At 39.9% G+C, this 26,279-nt stretch overlaps 1 protein-coding gene across 1 annotated transcript in view; it reads right to left on the reverse strand.

The window, feature by feature from the left end:
• ADAMTS19 (ADAM metallopeptidase with thrombospondin type 1 motif 19) overlaps window positions 1-7,844 on the reverse strand; it is a 280,800-nt gene extending 272,956 nt beyond the window's left edge. The window contains 2 exon segments of the mRNA XM_032627346.1: window positions 6,495-7,132; window positions 7,760-7,844. Of these exon segments, the coding sequence (XP_032483237.1) occupies window positions 6,495-7,132; window positions 7,760-7,844 (723 nt within the window).
• Between the last annotated feature and the right edge of the window lie 18,435 nt (window positions 7,845-26,279).

The following is a 26,279-nucleotide window of genomic DNA, read 5'->3' on the forward strand; positions in this document are numbered from 1 at the left end:
TTAATGTATTTTATTTATGTGTCAATTACCTCTAGCTCACACACTAGAAACTAATAACCCTGGCCACCTCTAGGAAGGGATACTGAGCAATAACTGGGGAAAGGCTGCTGGAGGAAGATTTTCATTGCATAACTTTTTGGAGGTTCTGTGTGGTAAAGTCTGAGTCCTTGTAATTTTGAAAACAACTTCATTCTGCCTTTAGGTCTGAATGGTAATTTGGCTGAATCTAGGATTCAAAATCACATTTCATCAGAAATCTGAGGCTATCAACTCATGACCCCCTAGCATCTGGTATTACTGATTCAATCTCTAATATCAATCTGACACTCATCTTATTGTAGATAATCTTTCCCTTATTAAACATGTAGGATTTTCTCTTTATCTTTGATTTTCTAAGATTCTGCCACAATGAGTCTAGGTTTGGGTCTCTCTTTCCTTATGCTACTCTCTGTTTAGTGGTTGGTCTTTCAGTCTGAAGGCGTGTATCTTCCTTTATTTATGGGGCAAATTTGATTCTGATACAAAAAAAGTCTCTTTAACCTCTACCTAACCAACACTGGTTCCATCAAGCAATTCATCTCAAATTACTGAATTAAATAACACTCTCCACACCATCCAGAAAACATGATCACTGAGGCATGCAGTATGCCCAACACTCACTGAGCTTAGATTCCTCTCTTGTCTTGTTGCAATTACTTCCACCAGTCAGCCTGTATGTTCACCAAGAATCAGCTATATTTGCTTGAACATATGTTCACAACATTTTGTAATTACATAATTTAATCAAACCTAAATATTAATGCAAGTGAAATATGAGTGCAAAAGATGTCTTTGTTTCTATGAAAACTTTGGAAAAACTTGAGAAAGATTAAGTTGCTAAAAAAAAAAAGTGCTGCAATTTTATTTGGGATGAAACTGTACAAGATTTGAAAGTTTTAAAAGTCCAGGATTCTACACATAAATTGTCTTGCATTTGTCTTTTAAATTTTATTCCAAATACAGAAACCTATATTGGAAATTGGTCTTGGTGCATCGTGAGTAAGGCTCACCTGGAGCACCAGTTACCTGACCTACACTCAAAGGCGTAGTATCTGGCCTCACATCCAAAGCTTGGCTAATGAATGTATATTTTGGTGATGTATATTAGAATCAAATGTTTAGGGTTCATTTGCATACATTTTTAAAACTCTCTCCTTTAACTTATTTTTTTAAATTAACTCCCATTAAAGAAATTTGGCCTAGAGGGGTGGGATAGGGAGGGTGGAAGGGAGGGAGACGCAAGAGGGAAGAGATATGGGAACATATGTATATGTATAACTGATTCTCTTTGTTATAAAGCAGAAACTAACACACCATTGTAAAGCAATTATACTCCAATAAAGATGTAAAAAAAAAAAACGGAATTTGGACCATCTAGATCTACGATTCATGGCTCACAACTTTTCTTTCGTATTTTGCATCCATTTGTCCTTTATGTTCTATTCTGGGACAATTTCTGGGTTTGCCTTCTAGGTCACCAATTTACTTACCAGTTCATCTATGGAGTTTTTAATTCTAATAATCATATAATGTGAGTTTCATTGTATCTAATTTTTTTTTTTTTTTTTTTTTTGCCGTATGCGGGCCTCTCACTGTTGTGGCCTCTCCCGTTGCAGAGCACAGGCTCCGGACGCGCAGGCTCAGTGGCCATGGCTCACGGGCCCAGCCGCTCCGCGGCATGTGGGATCTTCCCGGACCAGGGCACGAACCCGTGTCCCCTGCATCGGCAGGTGGACTCTCAACCACTGCACCACCAGGGAAGCCCGTATCTAATCATTTCTTTACAGACAGCAGCTGTCCTGGTTTTTTTCCATGAATATATATCTACTTTTATTTTTCAGTTAAAGTATTCTATTTAATCTAGTAAGATTTTTGCTTCATGGTTTTAATCAACCAATTTGATGACTCTCTTTTATATGGTTTGTTTTCTTAACAGTGTGATATTCTTAGGTGTCAGCTCATCTCTTTTTGTTGGTTTCCCACTCACCTATCTGTTGTGCCCAGCTCTCCTCTAGTTATTTGGAGGGACAAGTGGGGCCATCTACTGCATGCAGGAAGCCAATGGCTCACCTTTTGAGAGTGGAGACTCTCCATCCTCTGGTGTCACCCACACGTCCGGGAAAGCTCTACTACTATTCTCTCCGCTCTTGCCTAGGGACACACATTTGGCCTCTGCTACCTGGCACAACTGGACAGCAGAAAAAACCAACAGTGCTGTTATTCGAGGGCCCCTTGTGCTCATGGCACTCTCCTTCTTTGCAAGTGCAGTAGCACCTCTGCCATAGCTGCCTCCATTCACACATATTCTCTAATGTCTATATGTTTTCCATTAATCCAATCCAAACTGTTTGCAGTCTTTCAGAAGATACTCGAAATGTCTGATGTACTGATGGCATTCTTTTAGAATACTGCTTTAGATTTATTTAGAATATCTTTTCTGTCATTCCTAAGATTTGGCTTGAACAAAGCAGCTGGATGTGTGACGTTATTCTGCAAGTTTTTTTCATTTGGATGTTGACTCCACTTCTACTCCAGTTCTCCTAGGTATGTACTACCTTTTCCCTGTCTTCATACCCTCCTCTCCTATTTCCATACTGGTACTTGATAAAGTTCCTTGTCCAAAAGGGATGCCCCCAAATACTTAAGTGTTCAAAACTTCCCATGGTACCAAATACTTTGATTCGCATAAGGGAGTAAATTGAAAAAAAAAACAAAAAACGGAATTTACACAAGGCTGCAGATTCTGCATGAAGAGCTAATCAGCATAACTACTATATAAAACTCTAAAGTTATAAAACTCTAAGTTTAAGTAAGTCTTAGTAGTTACTCTTTATCATCCTGGAAAAGTAATCTAAATATTACTGATAGCCAGTAATCATCAATCTAAAGAGAATCACAGGCAAGGAATGTACTGCTGTAGTTTATCTTGGCCCAGTGCTTAGGTGTGCTTTTGTTAAAAAAGTGTTAATTTTGAGCAAACATGATTGTTTTACTCTTTTGTGAAATTTAATTTGTTGCTTTTGGTACTTTAATTTTTTAGAGATTACTATTTAAAACAGAATAACGTACTGTATGTGTAATATTTTATTCAGTGATTTTTACTGGGTGCCTACTAAAAACTAGATATCTTACCATGTTCTGGAAATGAAGAGATGAACAAGAGAGTATCATCATAGCACTTGGGACATTCCTACATCTGTACGTAACACAACCTACTTTATTTCCCTATTTATATCTGTGACTGGCAAGCCAGGTTGGGAACTCCTTGAAACATACCAAGGCTTTCTCATCTCCTTTCTGTGTTCTCTGTACCTACAAAATGCCTTGCTCAAAGGAGTCGTTCAATAAATGCTTAATTACTTAATACTACTTATGTGCCCATTAGATCTCAATTATTTTTCAGTATTAGAGACTAATAAGGGAAAATAGTAAGAACACTTCATACATTAATTGCTAGATATACAAATACAATTTGTGCATTTTACAAATAAGGGAAATAAGATCCAGAAAGATTAAGTACTTTGAACAGGCAACACTGGAACCTATAACCAAAATCTCCATTCAATCACTTTTCCCTTTACAGCACAAGTTAGATTGATATCTGGAGAATGAATTGGCCAGTCTTAACAAATGTTCACCGCTTTGCAATACTTGATAACTGTTATCTATTTCCTTTGATAGAGACATTTAGAACCTTTCAAATATGTAATAATTCAAAAGGTGTTGAGGAGTTCAGACACAAGTGGGTAAAACTTGCTACTGAGAGAGGGGAAGGGAAGGTGTACTTTGTAATCTACTCTTTCCTGTGCAACTGACAGTCAGAAAGCTTTTACTGAGAAGAAGAAACTGTTGCAAACTAAAGGAGTTGTATTTATAAAGAATGCACCTTCATATAAAGACATCATGATGCCTCACATTAGAATTACTGGATCACAGAATTTAAATAGAGAAAAACAAGAATGCAATCCTTCGATAATCAACAGTTAAACAGAAAAGGCCTGTACTCAGGCAGACAAGGCTTTTGAGGTCTGATCTCACCAGACAGTTTAGGATCACTTCCCCTTATTGCACCTTCTGGCCTCGTCGGAAGAAACTTTTTTTTTCATTCCCTTGTTAGGCTCTGCATTTTCTCATCTCCACTCAGTCTCTTCCTTCTATCTGTAACACTCCCAGCCCTTTCCTGCCTGGAGAAAGGCTCCCCATGCTTCAAAATCCACTGAAACTCTGCCTTGGGAAGCCTTCCCCAACTCCCCAAGTGTGGTTTAACCTCGGGCATAACATCTGATTTAACATGCTGCCAAGTCACTGTTTCATGACCACCTGTGTCGTATCTACTTGTATATGATGTGCTTCTAATCTGTGAGCCCCTAATGCAGGCTCTAGAATATATTTAGCATCCAACAAAATTTTCATTCTATCATCCAATTTTAATTAAGTCATCAGATTCTCTCATTTTACTTATGAAAACTAGATCCCAGAGAGGAAAGGGACTTGTCAATCAGTAGGGAACAGGCCAACGTCAGAGCTCACATAACAAATTATGCTTTCCCTTTCCTAATCCACCCTCATAAGGGAAAGGGCTGGCATGACAGAGTCTGGAATAACAAACCCAACCTTCTTGGCTATTTGCCTAACTTTTTACTCAAAGTCTGACTGCTACACTGTATTGCTAGCAATGTCAGTTTTCTTCAACAACAAAGACTTCCCAGTTCAGAACACATACATATGTGGCTAATAGGAAAAGTGAGTAAAAGTCCAACATGATAAACAGGGAGGTATGTCAAACTCCTATTCAGTCTATGAAAAACCTACTCATAATTCTAACTTTGCTCCTTTAAGTATGGAGAGAAGGCAGAGCTCATTTGGAATATCTGACCAAAAGCCCACATTTCAACACAGTGAAATGCTTTATCCCCTATTGCTTCTACCGCACCAGGAACTTTCTATATGTAATTATTTAATCCCCAGCCAAAAACCGGTGGACAATGAAATCCCCACAAAATGTTTCCCCCAGTGAAGTGTTTAAACATCAGCTCCACAAAAAACACTTTTAAAAGCTTTTCATGTAATTTTTCCATGCCACTTTTTTTCACTCATGGCTAAAAATGACCATATTTGAATATTCATCACTATGAGCATCTGGTAAAATACAGCCCTGTGTGGCATTTTACATCATTTGACTGTGGTATCTCAGAAGGGTATAGGTAAAAATTTCCAGTTTCATTTTGTTTGGATTTTTAACCATCTTTTTCTATTTCATGGCTTTGGGTGCCTTCGATTGTGCTGATATTTTCTGCTGTCCATTACTATTGGATTTTTCTCCAAATGAGCAGGTTCCTTTCAGAGAAGTCCTTGTGGATTTCATCAGTGGCTCACTTGGAATATCAAAATGAAGCCACAAATCACGTGCGTGTTTACAATATTTTGTGGGTTTTGCCTTAAACCAACAGTAAAGTCCACAGTGAAGATGGCTACACAGCAATGTGAATGTACTTAACACCACTGACTGGACATATAAAAATGGTCAAAATTGTAAATTTTATGTTAACTTTACCACAAAGTAAAGGTCAACTTACAGGAGGCAACAATTATCCCAAACCCTGGGTCAAAAGACAGCGGGGGCGGGGGGGGGGGGGGGAGCGGGGGTAATGGAATGATGATCTGTACTATTCAGACAGGGCAAATGGCTTTTACTTTCTAGCTCCAACAGGCCTCTTAGCCAGGCTCTCATCCCTGCTATTTTCCTCCATGGAGTGGAGAAAAGAAAAGAAGCTTTTGCCAAATAAAATGTAAACCTTAGAAAAGAAATGTTAAATCATAGAACCATAACCCTTCAAGTACTGACTGGATTCTCATGTCATCCATTAGTCAACTGCTCGCAGCCTTTGAGTTAACTCCTTCTCCCCTCGTTTCTCACAGGAACAGTGAACAGGTGTCCCGTGTGAGCGTGAATGTGTTTAAATTCCAGACAGCTGTCAGAACGTAACTCCCTAGAGGACTGTTCTGACAGCTTTGAAGTGGGACATGAAAAAAACTATGAGATAATAGATGAGAAACTGGGGGTGAGGGGCAAACAAGGAGGAGATTCAGCAGTGAGCAGACTGGTTGTCTTCCAGTCTCCTAAAAGACACCACGTGGTGGGCTTATTTTGAAAAGCAGAAATAAAACCAGTGGGAAGAGTTGCAAGGAGACAGTTTTACCTAGTGTTATGAAGAAACTTATGACCATCTAGCAGAAGGCTATTAATCCAAACAATTAGCCTTCAGATTCACTGACTGCCCTGGAAATGTTGTATGGGAAGTACATGGTAGAGACTCCTGGGGGGTGCAGACTAGGGCCAAGGTCAGGGCGCACTCCGTAAGGGGATGAGGTGCAGGCAAATCAGCCTGGTCTACGAGGGAGAGAGGGAGGAGTGGCAGGGGGAAGAGGAGAGCTGGGGAAGGAAAGGCGCTTACCAGGCCACCTCCGCAGGTGCTGAAAGAGGCCAGCGAGCCAGGGTGCCGCAGCACAGCCCCGGTGTAGAAGCAGGAGGCATCGGGTGGCGCCGGAGGGCGCGGGGCGGCTGTTGCCCGCGTGGGGCCCGGGCCCGGACTCGGCCGCTGTTCCACCGCGAAGCGCGGCGCCAGGAAGCGGCCGTCTCTCCGGAGCAGCAGGTATAGGTCCCGAGAGAAGGCCGGGATCCGCAGCAGTACCTCGTCGCCGTCCGGTTCTGCTTGCGGCGCCAGGGGGGGAGATGGGGGCGGCGGCTGCCACGAGGCCGCGGCGCCCGGGGACAGGGCGGCAGCCCCGCTGGATCCCCGCGGCACCTCCTGCGATTCAAGCTCCTCGTCTTCTTCGCCCCCAGGCGGAGGGGGTCGGGGCCGGGGCTCTAACCGGCCTTCCGCGGGCTCCTGGGGCGGCGCCGGGGCCACGGAGCGCACCTCGCGGGAGCTGCCGGCCGCCTGAACCCGGGCGCCTCCGCCGCCCGTGGCGCCGCGCACCCAGCCTGGGTCCGCGCTGCCCCCGCTGCCGCCGGCCGCGTCCACCGGCTCCCGGCGCCAGAGCGCAGGAAACACGACTTCCCACTCCTCGCGGTCGGGGGCGAACTGCAGCCCTGCGGGCGGGGCAGACAGAGAAGTGCGAGGCTTAAGGTGCCGCGATTCCAGTAGCACAAGCGTCCCCGGGCACACACTCCGCACACAGGGCTCACGGGTAACGCGCTGGAGACCACCCGTCTAGCCCCTGAAACTCTCGCAACCCCTGAAGCCTAGCGATCAGATTACAGACCCCAGCACTTTCAAAATAAAAGTATGATTATCGGGGCAGGGGGAGGGGAAGACTGGGGCTGCAAAGTTTGGTGACAGCACTTAGCTGTAGAAAAGAAAACCGGTGCAAAGACTCCAGCACAATTAAATGATTTCCTTAAGTATCTGCCAGAGCAAGGAAGAGGTATCAATTTCTTTACGTCCCAATTTTCCTCCAGGTGCTGTAAACGTACCTTTGCAAATCTTATTACTCTCGTGAGAGGAAAACTAAGCATTTCACGTTGTTGAAATGAGGCCGCGGGAAGTGCGCTTCGGTCAGGAGCGTGACCCTCTCACCCGCAACCGCACGCCGGTTTTTATTGCTACCCGTGGAGCCCTGCTCACGGCGCACAGCTGCGCCAGCCCTGCCGACCCGTGCGTGCCCGGTCTCCGCTGGGGAAGGTGGAAAGCAAGCCCAAAGTCACGGAAGAACTTACCTGAAACTATCCCATTCGACAGGACCCCCAGCTGGTAGAGAAGGCAGCAGACGTGAGTCAGGCGCATCTCGCGGCTCTTCCCCATACCGCGCTCCCGGCCCCGCGCGCGCCTCCTTGCGCGATCCACCGCGGTCGCAGCAGCCGCCGCCAGCGCCGCAGTCGCCGCCGCCGCCGCCTCCCGGAGCGCAAGGAGGCCGGGCGGCGAGTTTGCCCAGGCCCTTTGTCTGCCGCGGGGGGGGGGGGGGGGGGGGGGGTGCTGTGTGACTCCGAGAGGCTGCTGGAGCACGGGTGGGGGTGGGGGTGGGGAGGAGCGGGGGCAGGCAGCGCTCGGCCCCGCAGCGCTCCGGCTCCCTGTCGAATTAGGTGATGAGTCTATTTTCTGTGTTCTGGACGTCGCAGGAGTTTCCGGAGCCCCTCAGGACAGCCCCACAGTCAGCCGAGAGCCGGCCGGCGCAAGACAGGCAGCGCTGCTTCGGGACAGGCGGAGGACTGCCCCGCGCGGGCAGGAGCGCCGCGGTGTCCGAGCAGAGGCTAGCCGCCTGCACCCACGCGAAACTGCCAGGGGCTGGTGCCACGGTCCCAGCAGCCGGGCGTGCCACGCTTCGCACCGTCCTCGGGACCGGAGGGCTCCAGGCTCCTACCCGCAGCGGCGCGGGAGGGAATTTGTAAGGGGATGAGGGGAAGACACGATTCGTGAGGTGGGGTGTGGAGAAGATTCAAGAGGATCCGACAAGAAAAACAGACCAAGGGGCGCCCGCCAAGCGAGACTTTGCGGGACAAAGGTCCCAGAACACCGCACACGTGCTCACAAGCCCGGTTGGAGTGGGGTGGGGAACCAAATTCCCTCACCCGACTCCTGATTGGCCACTCTGGGAGGCCGGATTTGCATCCTTACGCGGCACCCCCTCCTCCCTGCTGAGGTGTGTGCAGGTAGAAGGGCCGTCCCCTCCCCAGCTCACCCCCTTACTCGGGTTCCTCCTTCAGTGGAGTTCTCCCCCCATCCACACATCACACAAAAGCCAAACTTAGTGCAGACTTGAGCACAAAGCAGCGGCCCCATTTACCAAAGACCTTTGATTTTTCTTCCCATCTTTGTCTCTGGGAATTTTCTAAGCCTGGAGATAATGTAATTCGTCATGGAGTGTGCTTCAGAAGTTCCCAGGACAGTAGACACCCTGACATTTCAGAGCCCCTTATCCCACCTTATCTTTCGGGCTTCCCATTCATCAGTGCTCTCAGTTTCTCTCTCTCTAACTCATGCACACACACACTCCTAATGAGGGTGAGATTAAAGAGACCGGCATTAAACACTGTATTCTAAAGATCTCAGGCCAAGTGAGATTATTTTGCCTTTTTTTTTTTTTTCCGTTAAAAAATATGTTTTTGCTGTGTTTCGTCTTTGGGGCGCAATTCAACCTTAAATATTCTTGCTTTTTCTCTTGCGGCTCTTCCTAGTACCTACTCCCCTCTCTGCACCTCTTTCTCGGCCACATCAAACCTTTCACATCAGACTCAAGGGTGATTGATCTAACCTGCCATTTGCATCCTCTGAACTAGGCCAGACACCTAGAAATAAGAGTTAATGCAAATCAGTTTTTAAAAATTCCAGCACTGAGGTTGGTTCCCCACATCCTTTGTTGTTTTCCCTTCTGTTGCTAGTGTCAAAGGTGACTAGTGTGCCTTTGAGGAAGGCAGATGATCTTATTTCAAAGGAAAGCCATTGTTTGAATAAGATGGGTACTAGAATACGTCCTTTGAGTTGTCCAGAGATTAAAAACAAACATAAAGACACTCTAGGTGTGTCTGTCTTCAAACCTTGTCTTGTAAAATCTCTAAAGCTGGAGTAACTAGGGTGGGTGTGGGTTTCCAGACACTCACGAAGTATCTAGGTTACTTAGGAGCCTACACCCTCCTTTTTATGGGACTCTACCGAGTTAAAACTAGACAAAAAATCAGAGGCAGTTTATTTTTAAGAAATAAAGCACATTTTTAACACAGAAGGTTAGTTTCAATGAAACACCTCCACAAGGATTTGAGTGTTAAATAAAATGTTTCTCATGTAATTTTAACAAGAATATCAACAAAAATATAAAACTGTAGAAGGAATGCATATTACATTGTGTGTATTTATTGGAATACATTTGTGATTCCTTAAAACTAGATGAGCCATACGATTAAATTAAATATATTTAAAAGCACAGGTTGCCTATGTAAGTTCCCATCTTTCCCTTTTTCCCCCTGCTATATATAGCCATTAAGCCATTCTAATCCCTTACAGTAGAGGTTACTATTGATTGTTACAGAAAAGTTTGCCTAATTCCCAACTATCTCTCCTCTTTCTCCTATTTGAAATACTGTTATAATTTATTTGTATATTTTCAAAGGCTTTTATAAATCATTTGTGTTGTAATGACTCATGTACATATTTCTTCTACCAGGCTATCAATTTTTTGAGAAGGTAGGAATGATTTCTTTTATATACCTTTTTTACATCACCCTAATACAATGATTTATATACCAAATGCATGTGGAAATTCTCTAAGATGCTTTAGAAGATGATAGATATTGATTTCTGTATGGTATTTTATTCCAATTCCTTGACCCAGAATTACAAGTCTAGATCTGTTGATGATCAGTTACTATCAGCATGATTTATCTGGCTTACACAGAGAATAAGCCTAAGAGAGAAATGACTGTGTGAAGATTTTGTGCTTATGTAAAAGAGACTTAGAGGTGCAAATAAGAGCATCAGTTAAATTGGGTTTGAGTATGTACATATGTAAAAAAAAGAACTAGCCTGATTTGGAATTAAGTAAAATGTTAAGTGGTGAAATAGAGGAGGAAAGACAAGACTGTGACATGTGTGTGCATTACCAACCTTAGAGGAAGAAAAGAGCAGCTGGGAAAAACATGTTGGTTAAGACAGGTCACTACATATGTCACCAGATGGTAGCTAGCATCAACCAAGCACTGCTTTTATGGGGTGGAGGTAAGTGACAAAGCATCAGAGTAAGTGGAACCAACTGTTCTTATACCCAGGTGCTCACATGTTGCATTTTATAACCCATGCTTCTCTGTGTAGAAAGTTTGCTTTGAGGCCTTCAGCCCTTCCTCATTCTCTTCACTCATTGGCCCTAAGCCTCTCACAATGTAAAGCTAATCTCAAGTCCTTTCCTCTCCAAAAAACATTAAAATCTTAAGAGAATACAAAGAACCCTTTCACTGAGTTGCATGAGGATATCAACTCCCAGTAGCACTCACATCTAAATCGAAATCAAGACTTAAGCTAGTTCTGGCCATGATAGAGTAACAGGAACCAGATTTAACTCTCATCTTAAGCAATTAGGAAAAGAGACAAAATGTAAAAAACAATGGTTTTCAGATATTGCACAACGGGAGCCTAGGACTGTGACTATGAGAGAAAGGAAGCAAATAGGTGATCATTACAATTTCCCCAGCTTACTATCTGGAGGCAGTCTACAAGCTTCAGCACAGGGAGGAGAAATCCAAACAGAGCCCTGAAGACTAGCTGAGTTAAGAAGAGAAGACAGAGCAAGATGACTGGAATTTACAGGATACAGTACCAGAGAGGAGGGAGCTGCGTAGTGAGTGTAGAGGTTATCTATTGCTTCGTAACCAACTTAGCAGTTTAAGACAACAAACATTTCCTATCTCACATGGTTTCTGAGGATCAGGAATCTGGATATTTCTGCTCAAGGTTTCTCACAAGATTTCAGTCAAACTCTTGACCAAGACTAAAGTTTCTGAAGACTTAATGAAGGTAGAGGTTCTATTTTCAAAGTCACATAACTGTTGACAGGAAACTTCGTCACATCGACCTCTCCATAGGGCCTCTCATTTCATGTGTTGCCTCATAACAAGTGATGCAAGAGAGAGATTGCACCCAAACTGGAAGCTATGGTCTTTTATAACCTAATATTGAAGATGACCTACCGTTACTTCCACCGTATTCTCTTCGTTAGAAGCAAATAATTAAGTCCAGCTCACACTTAAAGGGAGAAGTAGCAAAGAATTTATGGACATGCCTTTAAAACCATCAGAGGGCGCTTATACCCTCTGGCAAAAAAGTTATTTGCACTTCCTTCATATGTAAAATACACTAATTCTTTCCCAAGGCTATCAAAAGGCTCATCTTATTAAAGCATTAGCTCAAAGTCCAGAATCTTACCATCTAAATCATGTCCATGTGAATGTGAATGTCCTCAGTGTAGTTCATTAAGTAGAGCTCCTCAGATTTAGTCTTTCTGTCTATATACACCTGTGAAACTAAAGGAACAATTTATCTGCCTCTCATACACCCAACATATTGTGGTAGAACAAACAGAGGATAATTGCCATAGACATTTCTGCTCAAAAGGGAGGAAAGGAGAAGGCACAATGGAGTCACTGGTCCACAGCAATTCTGAAATCCAATTGGGAAAATGTAAAGTTCCTTGATGAGGTCTCAAGGTCTGAGAATAATTCTTCATAGCTCTGGTCTCTGCCCTCTGGGAACTTGTATCTACCCTTTGAGTCATCCTTCCATTTTCATGAAAGGTAGTATGAATTTGCAACTGAGTAGTTTTCTCAGTGGACTTCCTGACAGTAGAATTTATAGCTCCAATAACTTCTTATCATTTTATATAACCTCTGCCCGCTTCTGACCAGAAATGTCTCTGCATATGTAATTCTATTACTCAAACTTTGTGAGTCACCTGTGAATCTTTATGGGGTTCACCACTTCATTAGACACAGCCACACCCTCAAACCTTCTTAAGATAAACCCTTCCCTACTTTGAGTTTCTGATGAAACTGTTAGAGACAGTGTTCTTAGGCTTCTTAGGAGCCCTGTTGTTCGACTGCAAGGATCTGGGAGAAACACATTTAAACACTTTAGAGGGCCTTCACTCTGCGTGGCCACATGTGATCTTTATGATCTTTATGAGTTCATAACAAAGGATTTTACAGCCACACCTTTGGCTTTATCATTAGACCATGCTTTCCTGAAAGTGCCCTGCGTCTCATCTTTGATCTGATGCAATTTGACCTTAATTATTTTAATTATTAAAATAAGTATTTGCTCTTAATTATTTAGCATTATTTTCCAGAAAAAGAGGCTGAAAATTTTCAGAGCCATCAAGTTCTGGCTGGTTTTTATTAACAGTTTTTCTTCAGTTTATTTATCTCTCTCCTTTCACATTTTCTATAAGAAGGAATAAACCAGGTGGCACCTTCAAAATTTTTTTGGAAATCTTAGGTTGATGAACCAGTTCATTAGGCCCATTTTTCTACTGCAGACAACAGTGTTGCTAAATTTAATGCCACTATATGAAAAGGATTCCTTTTCCTTTAGTTTCCTATAATATTTACCTCACTTTGCTACAAGCCCCTACCTATAGCCTTACCAAACATCATATGGCTTCAACTAAAAGCTTTTTTAAGGTATTAAACAAATTAAATTTGTAGTTAAAAAACTTTCAGAAAAGAAATCTCTAGTTCCAGATGGTTTCAATGGTTAATTCTACTGAACATTTGTTTTTAAAGTAACACCAATTCTACATAATCTATTCCAGAAAATAGAAGACCACACTTTGCAACTAATTTTGTGAGCCTGGCATTACCCTCATACCGAAACCAGACAAAGCCAGTACAAAAAGGGAAAATACAGACCGATATATCTCATGAATATAGATGCAAAATCTACAAAATATTAGCAAATTGAATCCAGCAGTATATAAAAAGAATAATGTAACATGACCAGTGAGGTTTATTTAAGAAATGCAAGGCTAGTTCAATATTCCAAAATCAATCAATGTAATCTACCATAACAACAGGCTACAGAAGAAAACCACATGACTATACCAATTGATGAAGAAGAGGCATTTTACAAAATTCAATATCCATTCATGATTAAAACCCTCAGCAAAGTGGAATAGGAGTAGAAGGGAAATTCTTCAACTGGATACAGATTATTTATTTTTAAAAACTGCAGCTAAGAGTGAAGGACTGAATGCTATCCATGCCTGAGACCAAGGCATGGATGTCCACTCTCACCACTCCTATTCAGCACAGGGCTGGAAATTCTAACTAGTACAATAAAGCAAGAAAAAGAAATAAAAGTAATTGGAAAAATAAATAAAGCTGTCCCTGTTTACCAATGACATGTTTGTCTACATAGAAAATCCTCAAAATAAACATTAAAAAATTCCTAGAGTAATAAGCAAGATCGCAGGATACAAGGTCAACACCAGAAGTCAACCAAATTTCTGTATACTAGTGAAAAATTGGAAACTAAAATGTAGTAACATTTACATTAGCTCCAAAATAATGAAATATTTACGTGTAAGTCAAATCAAACACGTATAGGATCTGTATGCTGAAGACCACAAAACATTAAAAAATTAAAGACCTAAATAAATGGAGAGGCATACTGGGTTCACAGTGTGGAAGAATAAACAGTAATATTAAAGGTGACAATTCAGTCCAAAATATCTTTTTGATAGAAATTCCTATCAACATCCCAGTTGGATTATTTTGAAGATATAAAAGTGATTTTAAAATATATATGGAAACAGAAAGAAACTAAAATAGTGAAAAAGTTGGCAAAAGAGAATAAAGTCTGAGGGCCCAACACCATCTAGTATTAAGGTTTACTCTATAGGTACAGTAACCAATAGATTGTTGTATTCCATACATCCATGGATCAGAATAGAGAATCCAGAAATATTTTCACATAAGTATGCAACTAATTTTTGGAAAAGGTACAAAAGCAATTCAATGGAGAAAGGGTATCTTTTTAACAAATGGATTTGGAACAACTGGACACTGAAGACAAAAAAAGAGTTTAAAAATTCTTAACTGAATTTCATATCTTATAGAAAAAGTAACTCAAAATGGATCATAGATCTAAATGTAAAATGTAAAACTAATAAACACAAAACTTCTAGAAGGAAACATGGAACGAATTCTTTAGTCTTCATGACTAAAACAAGGAGTTCTTAGACATGACACCAAAAGCAGAATCTGTAGAATAATAATAATAATAATTTTTAAAATTAAAATAATTTTAAAATGACAGATTGGAATTCATCAAAATTAAAAATTTTTCTCTGAAAAAGACCCTAATAAGAGATGGGCCATAGACTGGGAGGAGAAGATATTTGAAAACCACATATCTGACAAATGATTTATATTCAGAACACTAAAAAAAAAAAAAAAAAAAAAAAAAAAAAATCTTGAAATAATTACTAAGAAAACAAACAATCCAAATAGAAAATGGGCAAAGGACTTGAAAAGCAAGTATATACAGGACAAATAAGCACATGAAAAGATATTAAACATCATTAATCAGTAGAGAAATAGATATTAAAACCATAATTAAATATAATTATATGCCTATTAGAATGGCTAAAATATAAAATACTGAAAATTCCAAGCACTGGCAAGGATGTGGAATCAACTGGAACTCTCATACATTAAATGAACTACAGAATGGATCTCAAAGGTATTATGGTGAATGAAAAATCAATCTCAAAATGTTGCATGCTATATGATTCTTTCTACATATTATTCTTGAAATGACAAAATTATAGTTAAGGGGAACATATCAGTGGCTGCCAAGGATTATGTTTTGGAGGAGTTTGTGTCTATAAATAAATGGCAAAAGGGTGTTTTATTATGATGTGGAACAGTTCTGTATTTTAATCATGGTTGTGGTTACATAAATCTATACATGATAGTATTTCATAGAATTACACACACACACACACACACACAACGCACCTGGTGAGATCCAAGTAAGGTCTGTAGTTTACTTAATAATATTGTACCTATGTCAATTTCCTGGTTTTGATAATATACTATGGTTATATAAGACAGTATCATTGGTGAAAATGGAAGAAGGATGCATAGAAGATATCTGTATTAGATTTACAAATTTTCTGAGTACAAAATTATTTCAAAATAAAATCTCAAGTAAAGCTTCTTCAAAGTATTTTAGGCTTTCACTGATACTTTCCTCAATGTCCACTGCCCAGCTCCAGGGCCATTCTTAAAATTTAAGCTGTTGGTACAGCAACACCTACATCAAAGTACCAAAATATGTATTAGCTATCTATTGCTACATAACATTGCCCCAAAACTTAGCATTTAAAGAAATAAACATTTATCATCTCACACAGTCTCTTAGTGTTACGAATCTAGGAAGGGCTTAACTGCGTAGTTCTGGCTCAAGATTTCTCATAAAATTGCAACTAAACTATTGGCCAGAGCTACAGGCTACTGTCACTGATGATTTGACTGGGCCTGAATGTTCTGGCTTCCCTTAAAGCAGTTATCCAAGAGGGAGCAAGAGAGTGCACTCAAGAAGGAAGCCACAATATTGTGATAGTCTAACCACAGAAGTGCTATCCCATCATTTCTGCTATAATCTAATTGTCCAACATGGGTCACTAAGTCCAACTCATACTCTAAGGGAAGAGAACTAAATTCCACCAATTGATGGGAGGAATAGCAAAGAATTTGTGGACATATCCTTACAACTACTACAGAGGAAGAGGACACTGGGTATTTGCTGAGTGAACTTTAAAATAATTTATTGTGTTCTGATTTGTGCATGTGTGTAAAGAAACTACCCCACAGTATAGGGTCGGGGTGGGGGAAGGCAAAAAGCATCAGGCCAAACAATACTTCAAGTTCTGTGTATTCCCACCAGCTAGAGTGGAAGAACCTCATTACACCAGGGGCATTTGATAGTGCTCTCAGAATATTATCTGCTTAGTAGTGGGGCTAAATTAGCTCTAAACTGATTTGACCCCATTTCTACATAGCTTAAAAGTCAGCCTCAAAATGACCCATCTGATTCCAACTCAAGTTCATTGTATTTAAAGGAATAATAGTAGTAAGCGGCAAGGATGTAAAATTCTCATTCTCTTGCAGCCAATAAAAAAATTCCAGGCATGCAAAAAGCAGAAAAATGTTTCCCATAACAAGGAAGAAAATCAATTAGTAAAAACAGATTCAGATGTGACAGAAGTAATAGAATGAGCCAACACAATCATTAACACAGCTATCATAGATATGCTATAACTTTACAAGAAGACAGAGGAAAACGTAAACCTGATAAGGAGGAAAATTTAAAAGACCCAGTTGTAAATTCTAGAGATAAAAAATACAATATTTCAAATGAAAAGACACACTGGATGGGATTAAAAGGAGATTAGACACTTCAGAAAAAAAGATTAGTGAATTTGAAGACATAGCAATAGAAACTGTCCCAAGTGAAGCACAGAAAGAAAGAAGAAATGACTTGAACGTTGGTGAGCTATTGAAATAACAAATGATCCAACATATGAGTAATTAGAGTCATAGAAGGAGAGAAGAAGTATAAGTGGGAGGAGAAATTATTTGAAGAAAGAAGGCTGAAAATTGTCCAAACTTGATGAAAACTATAAACATATATGTGCAAGCAGAGCATACCTAATGAATACTGTGCCAACACATATCTTAATCAAACTGTTATAGACAAATCAGAAATAGAAAATTTCAAAAGCAGTCAGAGGCAAAAAGACATTATGCAGAGAAACAAAGATAAGAATGACAGAAGATTTCTCATCCACAACCCATGCAAACCAGAAGAGGGAAAGAGGAAAAGAGGGAAAGGGGGAGAGAGTCTCCTTTAGCAGATACATATTTTGTAAACACTTTCTCCTTGTCGGTGGCTTGCCTTTTCATTTACTAAATAATGTCTTTTGAAAAGCAAATATGTTTAATTTTAATAACGTCTAATTTATTAATTTGTCCTTTATAGTTTGTCCTTGTGGTTTCCTAAGACATTTTTGCATAACCCAAGATCAAATGCCTTTCTCTTACATTTTCTTCTAGAAGTTTTAAAGGTTTTCCTCTTACATTTACGTCTGTGATCCATTTTGATCTAATTTCAGTAGATGAGAAGAGGTAAGGTAAAGTTTCACATTTATATATATGGATATCCAACATCATTAGCAACTAGAGAAATAAACATTTAATGCAAATTAAAACAGTTGATGCTACATACCCATTAGAATGGAAAAAATTTTAAATATCTATAATGTTTGCTAGGGTGTGGAACAGCTGGAACTCTCATGCATTACTGATGTGAATGCAAAATGGTACAGCCACTTTGGAAGAAACGTTGACAGCTTCTGATGTTTCTTAAATATACATTTATCATACAACCCAGTAACCCAATTCCTAGATATTTACCAAGAGAAATGGATATATGTATATACAAAAGACTACTGGAATTTTAATACTAGCTTTTTATCCATAATAGCCCCAAACTGGAAAAAAAAAACAAAAAACCATATGCCCATCAACTGATCAATGGATAAACAAATTTTACTCTATCCTTATGGTGGAATTCCAGACAGCAATAAAATGAAGCAAACATTTGCAGCAAAAAATATGTTGCTGATACACGCAACAATGTGTATGAATCTCAAAAGCATTATTCTAGGTGAGAGAAGCTTCCATGTGTATGAAAGCTTAGAAAAAGTAAAGTGACAGAAAGCAGATCAGTGCCAGATGCTGGGGCTGGCCTGAAGGCACAGTGGGCAAAGGGGCATGAGAGAACTTTCCTGAGTGATGGAAATGTTCCGTATCATGATTATGGTACCAGTGATGTGACTGTGTTTTTCAAAACTCATTCAAATTATACACTTAACATTGGTGAAATTTATTGTATGTAGATTATATATCAATAAACCTATTTAAAGAAAGACTTAAGACGAATATGTGACATCCCCAATGCTTCCATCTTAGGCATCAATGAGTATATGTACAGGGAATAGGGATCCTCCTTCAGGATTCCCCAGGTAAATAAGAGCTATGTCTGCCCAGGTCCTCAAACCATGAGCCCAGGAAGTCATCCTTGACTCATTCATCTTTTTTATCACCAACATGTAATCAGACTTTAAGACATAGCATTTTTTCCCTTCTAAATAGCTCCTAGATTCATCTACTCTACCCAACACTTCTAGCCATAACGTATTGCAATCGTCTCTCATTGGAAACACTATAACGCCAAGTCACCTGTCTCTTATGTTCACTTTGTCTCCACTACAATCCAATTTTCACTCTGTAGACAGAGTGGTCATTTCAGGTGAAAATAATATCTTCTGATTAAAATCCTTCAGTGGCTTCCTAGTTTTCAAAGAACAAAATTCGATCTCCTTAACATAACCTAAAGGCCCTGTGTAATCTGAGTTGTTTTATGTCTTCAGTCCCATCACATTCTGCTCTTCCCTTTCGGATCTCTCTCAATTCTTAAAACATATTGTGATTTATTTAGCCTCAGGACTACACGTGCTGTTCCCTCTGCCTGAAACATGTCCTCTCCCATTCTGCACATTAGCTTAGGTAACCTCTACTTATTCTTGATACATGCCTCTCTTCTCCCCTTCCTCAGGCATACTAAGTAGCAGGTTAGGTCTCATTGCTCTATGCCAAAATTGTACCTGGTTTTCTACTCAGAGTGTTCTGTGATCTAGCTGTTATTTGTAATTGTCTGTTCAATATCTGTCTTTGCCCAAATCCTTCCAGCTATCCCACAATTCTGCTCCCTCGGGATAATCACTGTTAGTTTTGTTCCTTCCAGACTATCATAAAACAAAAGCATATTGACAAATGTCAGCATAATACTATATGACAGACAAAATTAAAATATATAAATATACATAGCCTTCCTTCTCTCTTACCATCTAAGATGTTCTAAATTCCCCCTGCTCAGCACATGGGCCAAGCAGTTGGTTAATAAGATGGAAACTTATTATTATTTTTCAAATCCAAGTCATGCAAAGAACCGTTAGAAGGAAAAGCATATCTGAGAAGGAAGGAAGAAGTAATGAGAAAGAAAAGATCCTGTGAAAACTGAGTTTCATCAAACTTTTGAAAAAAATGAGACAAAATGTTGCAGTGGCAATTTCTATGCTGTGATGAATGGACTTTGAAAAGATTTATAAAAGAAAAAAGATTATTACAAAGTTTTGTTATGTGTTACATAAACTTTTCAGCACTTGAAAGTGTATAGACATTTTATTGCTATTCTTTTATCAAGAGAAGGGGTGGTGAATATGGAACTTGCATTTTATTTCTGAGTGCAACACAGGGCCTGAAGTGTCTCAGTTTTGTTTGGACTACCTATAATAATCACTACTGTACAGGAATTGTGTTCTACCTAAAGAGGTGTTTTAAGGTCTTTCAACAGTAAAAGAAGCCAGGATTAAAATCTAAAAATGAGGGTCTTCAATCCTCAAGTCAGTAAAGTATGTCATAATAAAGTTCTTCAGCTTCATGAACAAGAAAAGACCATAATTCAGGCTTTTTTATTTACCACTTGTATCTTATATATGAAGTTTCTTTGCCACTGAACGTTTACTCATTATTTACACATACCTGTTGGGACTCCAATTCCAAGATTAAGAAATACTGATCTAGAGCCAACAGCTCCCTTCTTGGACTTTTCCATTGTGTCCCTTTGAGCAGTATCTTATTAAGTAGCAATGATCGTCATTGTAATGATCATTATCTGAAGACTAGAACCACTGTACCGAACACAAAGCCTTAAGCATCTTGTGTTATATAATTTAGTATCTTCTTTCCAGTTAGCAGTATGCTTAATTCCAACACAATTTGAAGTGATGCATCTTAGAAGAAATACCCTAACCTACTAAACACTCAATAAATGTTTACTGAATGACTGAATGAATGAAATAAGATAGTGTCACCTACATGTGATCCTGCCAGAGGTGGGAGAAGGACTCAGATGAGATAAAGATATGCCTTTTATATCTATAGTTCTATGATTATTATAAGTACTCAAAATATGTGTATGTGTGTGTGTGAGAGAGAGACAGCGAGACAGAGAGAGACAAAGACAGACAGAAGTACTAACAAATGTTTTCAGAATAATTTTGAGACAAAAAGTACACCACTGGCAAAAAAAAAAAAGTTTGAAAAATACTCCCTTTATACGTTGACTACTGATGGTAAATTAACCACTAGCATGGAATGGAAATAGAATTTCATAATAGTGGGGTGTTACAGACCTTTGCTCTGTTGAGGTTTTAACTGCTCATCATTTGACCTCCCTTTGTATGTTATGAGAATCTCCCAGTTGAGAAACATGCTGGGGCAGAGGGGCATTGACTCCCACCAACGTAGCCCAAAAGTCCAGGTTATCGTTCCCCTTATCCACCAGGGTGCAGACTCACGACCTAGGCTTAGCTAATTGAATGTTCATAGCTTGCAGATCTGGAACCAGTAGCACAAAGGAAAGAAGAGCAATTTAGAATTCCTTTCAACAGTAGTGGCCAGTAGCTGCGACGCCAATAATGCCAGTAGTTCGTTCAGTGTCCTAAGCCAGCTGCACAAGCATCCTAACCAGCTATTCCAGTGGTTGGGGCTTGGCTGGAACGACAGCTGCCCGGCTTCCTGGGGTTTCAGCCTGCTTTCAGAGCTTGGTTTTCCAGCTTTCCCATCAATTCTTTAAGCCACACAATGACATAATTTTATTAAATTATTTTCTATTAAAACTAACCAGAATCCAATTCTGTTGCTATAAGCAAGACTCATGGCTTAAACAAACTGTTGTCAGGAAGCAGGTTGCAGTCAAAAGGAACTCAGAAAAACCTAGGGAGTTGTGCGTACTTGACGTTGAAGGCAATGAACATTCTGTTGGTATTCATCAGAAGGAATCTGTCAGTCCCTGACATACAGTGATGAAATTTCTCTTTAAAATATTTTCTCTGGTCTAGTGAAATGAAATGTGTACTGAGAGCAGAATTTTCCATACAGGGTGGGGTACCTGCTTCTAATGGTCCTACATAAGGCCAATGAGAGGCCCAAATTCCAAAATTCTCAGTTTAAGCCGTGTACTGAAATTCCTGGGATTTTTATGCGTGGACTAAGAAAATCCCTACCTTCTGTTACTTCCAGAACTTCCTTGGTTTATTGGGAAGAAGATATCCAAAGTCAGGAGAATGGAATCCTGGAGGGAACTGATCAAGTGAAATGTATGACTCCTAGAAGGCCTAGAAACAGTTCCTTTCTCCAACAGTTCCTTGAAAAATAAATTAATGAGAGGCCTAGGGTCATCTTTAAAAATACATTAGTGGCTGTACTTTGAAGCTGTGAATGCTGTTATGGGATGCAGTTGAAATGGTCTCCCTGTCTCTAATGGGGTATTAGGACCCTGGGTGACATAGTGGTACTTAACCTCAGGGGTAACACTCTGGTTACTGGCAATGTAATCTAAATAGCCTGACCCACAGAGATTTTACTGGTTGCTAATATATCATAGGATTATTAGGAGTGAAATGGATAGGTGCTTACCAAATCCTATTTGACCTATATTTAAAAGTATATAAAAAAACAGAACAAGCAAACAAATAAAAATATCCTCTATGCCTGACAATCCATTAAAATAGAGGATCATGTTCTCCTTAACAAATTCCTGGACCTGACTCAGTACATTGCCTTCAGTCCCTTGAATGAAGGAAAGCCTGGACACCCCTGAGAAGACCTGATGATAACATCATGTTTAAGCCAATCTTCCTTCTTGCCTGCCAGAAAAGAACCTGTAACACTTTACTAAGATTATTTTGCTTGGGGAAATAGAATATGCCCAGATCTTTTGAGTTTTATGGTTGGACATAAGCTCTGAGAAAACACGAATCCCTGAGGACCCAACATGCATTGCATGTATGCAATGTAAACTTGTATGTAAACTTCATAAATGAATTTTGATCTGAGTCAGCTTATGATAGGCCCAATGAAATCCTGAATCCACACGATTCATAAGACTATGGTAACAAATATATATTCCCAAATATATAACGGCTGAACCACAATAGAAATATATTTCTCACTTAAGTGACAGTCCAGGCAGGTGCTCCTTATGCTTTAGGGCCCAGGTTCCCTCCTTCTCAGGGCTCTTCCATGTCCCGTAACCTTGTTAGCTGCACCCACTCTATGGAAGGGGAAGGCACATGAAGAGGCAGACGTGTTTCTAAAAAACCTTAGAATGGTATACATCTCACCTGTTCACAGTCTTTTGGAAAACTCTGACTATGGGATCATCCCTATATACAGGGAGGGTAGGAAATATAGCCTAACATTTTACAGTGGGAAAAGAGGAAGTAGATTTTAGGGAGAATCTAGCAATCTCTGTCAAATGCTGTGCTTTTTCTCCACTTGCTGAATATGTCCTAAGAATAAAAATACTATGAACTGGCAGACCTCTCACATGGGCTTTCCAACACATAGGGTAAGGGACTAAAGGGAAAGTACACCAAATGGAAACCACTAGAACTCCCCTGTCAAACCAAAATTATAAATCAAAGTAACCCTGAATTACTGTGAAACTGTGGAAATTGGTGCCTCTATCAAAGACTTAGAAAATGCAAAGGAGCTGATTTTTTTTTCCCTATTCCTATTTAACTCACCTGTGCAGATGACAGGCCCTGGTGAATAATAAATGATTGCTGTATATTTAATCAATTTTAGCTGCTCTTCTAGATATGGCCTTTTTATTTGGACAACTACATATAGCCTCCAACAGTTAATAGGCAGTTAGTGATTTGGTAATATCATTGCCTTTATCTGTATAATATAAAGCAATGGAAGATATTTGTTTTACCTGAAAGAGATCAGAGTACAGATTTCTCCTAGAATATGACTACTCTCTAATGCTTTCTGTAACTTAGTCCACAGGGACATTAAAGTTTATACTCCCCCAAGGAACATAATGCTTCTTCATTAGACTAATAATAATGCTGACAGTAGACAGAGAGCATGATGTAGCCATTCTTGATGGAAAGCACATATATTGAACATTGAGAGATTAAGGGCCTACCACTTCAGTGAAGTTTCTGGGAGTCTAGTGATTTGGGCCAAGTCAGGATCTCCCTTTCAAAGTAAAGAAATATTTTGCCGTACCTTGTACCTCCACCAGTAAGAAAAACGTTTTGTGGGTTCTTTGGATTTTGGAGAAAATATATACTTATTTGAGTTAGCCTTTCCAACCTATTTTCTAGTTGATCCAAAGAATGGCACCCTATGAGCATGGTTCAGAGCAACCAAATTTTCTCCTATTGGTATTGTTGGGGGTGCAAATAGCTCTGCCTATGTACCCTATAGACCCAGGAAATTAAGAGGGGCGTTAGGAATGTGTGTGTATAATCTCATCCCTGTTTGGAGCAGTGGCGAGACACGATTAGAAAATCAAAACAGAGGCCCTAAAAATGCTGAAACCTGTTCCGTTCTTTAAAAAAGCTTTTGGCTTTCTACTAGGCCATGATTGAGACATAATACCTGACTGTGGAATAGCAGATGACCAAGTAAACTGAGCCACTCATCATGAATCAAGTACTACTGTGTTCTACTAGGGTATTAATACATGAAGGTTAATGAAGGAAGGGACGGACCTGTCTTGCTCACCGTTATTTCCCAGATTCCGGAATGATACCTGGTATATGATAATTGCTTAGTAAATATTTTCTGTTAGATGGAGGAAAGGAAAAAGGAAGGACAGAAGGAAGGAAGGAAGGGCCGGAGGGAGGAATCTAGCTAAACTTGTCCAGAAACACTCTCTCACCAAACAGAACTTGCATATACAGGATTAAGTCTGGGCAGGTCCTGACGGCCACATTTCTCATACTGTTCTCTCAACATATGAACACGCTTATCTTACTGAAGTCTCTCCCACAAACCTTATCTATTGTTCCATGGGAAGGTCTCTAAGATCAGCTGAAAATTAAAGAGGAATAAATTCAGCCCTGGTTCATAGGTTTCTCTGTGCAAGTTGCTGGCATCAACCGCAAGTGGACAATTGCAATGTTACACCCCAACTCTGGAGTTGTCCTGAAGGACAGTGGGCTGAATTTCAAGCAGCACATCTTTTTTGTCCACCCAGCTGGAAAGAGGCATGGCATGAAGTAAGTTTTTATACTGATTAATGAATGGTGGTTAATGGTTTTCCAAGGTTGCAAGAAACTAGGAAGGAATCTGATTAAAGGATCAGTGAGAAAAAAGCCTGTATAAGAATTATGTGTATGAATTTCTTGAAGTGGAAGTTCAAGAACTTCCCAGAGTGGAACACATTTTTGTCCCATGTGAATGCTCCTCAAAGGCCCCGCTCTGTGAAAGAGAGGCTTATTCCAGGATTATACAAAAAAGCCCTCACTGATGAGATCAGCCAGCCTCTTTCTGCATATCCAACATTGATGAGGGAGAAAATAACTGAAAAGCACTGGGGGCATGTATGGAAGCTATTCCTTAACTTACAGCATCTACTTCCCTCACTAAAGTTTATCTGGCCTCTACTACTGCTGATTCCCTAATATGCCAGCAGAAAGATATCATTACATTGTAGGGGAATATTTGAATAATCTTTGGTTGGGGGCAGGCTTTTGAAACAGTATAGAAAGGCTAAAACGTCATAAAGAAAAAAACATTTGACTTCATTTTTTAAAAAATGTATTAAAAACATAATTTCGAAAAAATAAAAAAAACACACAGGATAGACAAAAGGTCAATATCCCTAATGCAAAAAGAATTCCTATAAATTAACTGAGAAGAAGACGAGCAGTCAGAAAGAAAAATGGGTAATCATTGAGAAAAGAGGAAATACAAATGGAAAACAATTGTATGAAAAGTTGCTTAATTTCACCACTAGGGAGAGTAATGCAGATTATTATAAAAGATCCTGTTTTGATTTTTTTTAATGCCCTAAAAAAAGAGAGTGATAAAATTGAAGGTGAAGTGTGCGAGGTGGGAACAGTCTTACCTTGCTTCTGAGAGTGGGTGCTAAGCCCTCTTTGGAAATGGAACAGGCCATCTTCAGCAAAGTTTAGAATGACATATCCCATTGATCGTGCAATCCCACTTGAGGAAATCTATGTTGGAGAGAGAGAAGCCCAGAAACCTAAGGATATTGGATAAGGATGTTTATGGCACCACCGTTTACAGTGGCACTAAACTGGGAGATAGTCTCCATGTCCATCATTAGGCAAATGATGGAACAATTTACAGCTCATCTTTCAAAAAGCATTGACCTTTTCTACTGATACGGAAAAAGGTATACACTATATTATAAAGTTTTTTAAAAGTCATAATGTAATGCATTTCCTCTGATATATATTGGGTATATATAGTTGCATGAATATGCAGAAAGGAATGGCAGGGTATACAACAAAATATTGAAATACATCAAAGGAGTGAGAATTTATGTTAGGTGTAGTAGGGAGAGCTACAGAGAGAGAAACTCTTCATGTTTTCTATTGTCATTTAATTCTCTGCAACTTTTAAAAATTCCACTAAAGACTGTTTAAAAGAAAAAAACACAATTCAAAGTGCTCAATGCTTCTCTGCCTTGCTTTATTTCTACTTTTACATAATTGATTCATTAATGTTTATTGAGTGAAAGTGCAAAGAGAAAATCAGTCATTCTAGAACAATTGCCTTCTAAGAGAAGACTTTAAAT

Source organism: Phocoena sinus, chromosome 3 (genome assembly GCF_008692025.1).
Source record: "Phocoena sinus isolate mPhoSin1 chromosome 3, mPhoSin1.pri, whole genome shotgun sequence".
Taxonomy (NCBI): Eukaryota; Metazoa; Chordata; class Mammalia; order Artiodactyla; family Phocoenidae; genus Phocoena; species Phocoena sinus.